The 3,547-nt window shown below is 34.6% G+C and overlaps 1 protein-coding gene across 5 annotated transcripts in view; it reads left to right on the forward strand.

Annotated features, from left to right (window-relative positions):
* LOC108315711 (10 kDa heat shock protein, mitochondrial) overlaps positions 1-3,547 on the forward strand; it is a 58,416-nt gene that overhangs the window by 40,289 nt on the left and 14,580 nt on the right. For all 5 annotated transcript variants that reach the window (XM_017545169.2, XM_017545167.2, XM_037744517.1 and 2 more), the window contains 2 exons: positions 2,771-2,813; positions 3,008-3,094. In XM_017545169.2, coding sequence (XP_017400658.2) covers positions 2,771-2,813; positions 3,008-3,094 — 130 coding nt within the window. The remainder of the gene's footprint in view (positions 1-2,770; positions 2,814-3,007; positions 3,095-3,547) is intronic.

Raw genomic sequence — 3,547 nt, forward strand, 5'->3', positions numbered from 1 at the left:
AAAAAAAAAAAAAAAAAAAAAATTTACTTTTTGTTGCTGCATACTTCTTTAGATATGGCTAAGACATAATGTCATGTCACAACAATTCAGTTTCAGGATGCTAATACTTCTTTGTACGCTTTACCAGTTTTTAGCCAATTTACTTGACTATTTTCTAACTTTTTTATATATCTAGATGCACAATAATTGAAATTACGAGTCTGTAGATATTTTTCCATTTTTACAATCCAAGTAGAGAGCACTTTAGTATGTCTTTTGCTTTATTTATCAGCCTTGAAAATAACTGCTTTCTTATATTTTGGCATTAATGATGAAAGTAAGCATGTTTTCTTATTTTCTTTTTTGAAATGGGATTTTGCTCTGTCACCAGGCTGGAGTGCAGTGGCGTGATCTTGGCTGACTGCAACCTCCATCTCCCGGGTTCAGGTTCAAGGGATTCTCCTGCCCCAGCCTCCCAAGTAGCTGGGACTACAGGTGCATGCCACTATGCCCAGCTAATTTTTGTATTTTTAGTGGAGACAGGGTTTCACCATGTTGGCCAGGATGGTCTCGATTTCCTGACCTTGCAATCTGCCTGCCTTGGCTTCCAAAATGCTTGGATTATAGGTGAGAGCCACTGTGCCTGGCTGTTTTTTTTATTACAAACATAACTCCTAGCAAATAAGGGCTGATTTTAGTGTACAAGGGTTTTTTTTTTTTTCAGGTCTAAGAAAATATTTACCTCCCTATTTAACTTGTTCTATGAAACATACATTATACAAAACATAATAATACATTACATAAAACTTTATATAAAATATTGCTCACAAGTATTTTATTCTGGTGCTATTTTTACTTATTTTTTTCTACTAGCCACTTTTTGGACTGGATTGTGTAGTAACTATCATGTATATATATATATTTTATCTCTTTATTATCTTGTGTATGTTTTTATTAGTTGACCAGGAAGAGGTTTTTTTTTTTTTTCCCCCCCACACATCCTTTATTGATTTGGGGATATATACTTGCCATTTTTAGTTAATGCAGTTGATTATATAATGATGTTAATTTGACTTGGGTCATGACTTCAGTCAAATCTCCCGCTAGCTCATGTTGAATCTTTGTGATTAGGAAAAAGGTACTCCTTATGTCAGGATACATGCGTGGTGACTGGAATGTAGGCTGGATTCCAGCTCTGGTTGGTCTCTTCAGCTGCACAACTGTGTACATGTTAGCCCTGTATTACATTAACTTGAAGCTGTAAGTTTTGCATTATTTGCCACAGATTATACCCACAGCACTGCTGAATCAAGTTAATTTTGCTGTTGGCTGTAAAAGGGTTAGGTTAGGTAAGAAACTTGACACCACCACCAATCTTTATTACCACTTAGTGGAAAACAACTCAAAAACACATAACATGCAGCCTACTAGATATAGGGCAGTAGAGGGTGATATGGTGATTTAGAAATGATGTTATTTTTATAACTAAGGACAGCATTATTAGGGATCTGGAAAGGAAATGCAGTTACAAACAACTGAAAATTTGACCCTTGCCTTTTTGTTTTCTTCTGTTACAGTGTCCAGTAAATAAATAAATAAAGTTTGGCCTAACAAATTTGTTCATGTATGTCCTGGTTTGTTTCTTTTTTGAGGGATTTTTTTGTTTTTGGTCTTCTAATTATATAGGTTTTTGCTTTGCATATTTTTTGGGGAACCAAAATGTTTCAGTTTTTCTGATGGGGAAACATAGTATTGATTTATCTAACTTGATACATTGAACTAAATTTTACTAGGTAGGATTTTTAGAGGGAACACGTTCAGTATTTTGGCAGCTGTGAAACAATATCTTTGTAACTTAGAAGATTGTCTTTTTATCAAATAACTGTCTAAAACTGATGGCCTCAATGTAATTTTTTTTTTTTTTTTTTTTTTTTTTTTTATACTTTAAGTTTTTTTTTTCATGTGCAGAACGTGCAGGTTTGTTACATAGATATACACGTGTCCTGGTGATTTTTTTTTTTTTTTTTTGAGAGGGAGCCTTACTTTGTTGCCCAGGCTGGAGTGCAGTGGTGTGATCTTGGCTCACTGCAACCTCCACCTCCCAGGTTCAAGCAATTCTGCCCCTTCAGCTTCCTGAATAGCTGGGATTACAAGCACTCATGCCCGGCTAATTTTTATAATTTTGTAGAGACGGTGTTTCACCATTTCGGCCAGGATAGTCTCAAACTCCTGATATCAGGTGATCCCCCTCTCGGCCTCCCAAAGTGTTGGGATTACAGGCATGAGCCACTATACCCAGCCGTAATTTCTTTGAATGTTTCTATGTACCAACATTTTGCTACCCTCCAATTGCTGAATTTTTCTCATATGTGTATATAGCTCCTGTGAACATCTTTATACGTTTATCTGTAGGCAGATCTGATTATTTCATTATAATAGATTCTTAGAAGAATGACTTAGTCAAAAAGTATACACTTCCTAAAAGTCTTGGTAAATATTTCCAAATTACTTCCCTGAAAAATTATACTAATTTCTATTATATGTGAGAATGATCAGCTCACTGACCTTTAGTATTGAATGTTATGAGGGTTATTGGTTTTCTGTTTTTAGAAAATATTTCTGTTTTCTGTAAGTCTTTGGAAGAAATGTGCTATTGTCAGTTCAGGTGGTTTTGATAATGGTAGTAAGGGAGGAGGGATGATACTGATGGGATTCTCTTTTTGCAGCTAATAGTCTAAAAATTATGGTGGAGAATAGATATGACTTTTTGTTTATATATTTCCATTTTCAGGCAGTTCTGCCTTGAACTAAATGGACTTGCTGTCAAACTTCAGGTAATATTTTCTTTAAGTCAGAGTTATAATTGAAAGTTCTGATTTTTTTCTGTTTTTACAATGTAATGTGCTTACAAAAACTTGTCCAAATTTTTAATTTACTCTCTGCTAGAATTTTTTATGAAAATATAGTAACAGAAATGATAAGCTTTTTTATTGTTTTACATATTAAGAAATATAATTATTTTTAACAGAGTGAATGCCATCCAGATACTTGTACTCAAATGACAGCAACTGAACAATGGATTTTTCTTTGTGCAGCTCATAAAACTCCAAAAGAGGTGAGGATTTATGAAATAGAGTAAAAAAATTGTTATAGGCTATATCTCTTCAAGATTAAATAGACAAGTTTTTTTTTTTAGGGTTTTTAGTTCACTGTTCATTTTGTCATTTCATTTTGAGTTCCTTGCTCTGTGGGGTTATTGTTACAGTGCTATTTTAGGATTTCTTATGATTAGCATTATTTTTCATAATTGGGCAATTAGATGGGTTAGAACTCACTTCATGATTTACTGGCTATTACAGATTAACATCTGTCACATTGTACTTATATCTACTGTGTAATGATTGAGATGCTCTCTACTAAAACTACAAAAAAAGTTAGTGGTGCATGGTGGCACATGCCTGTAATCCCGGCTATTTGGGATGCTGAGGCAGGAGAATCACTTGAACCCGGGAGGGAGAGGTTGCAGTGAGCCAAGATCACACCATTGCACTCAGCCTGGGCAACAAGA

The sequence above is a fragment of the Cebus imitator genome, unplaced genomic scaffold (genome assembly GCF_001604975.1).
Source record: "Cebus imitator isolate Cc_AM_T3 unplaced genomic scaffold, Cebus_imitator-1.0 Scaffold178, whole genome shotgun sequence".
In the NCBI taxonomy this organism is placed as follows: domain Eukaryota; kingdom Metazoa; phylum Chordata; class Mammalia; order Primates; family Cebidae; genus Cebus; species Cebus imitator.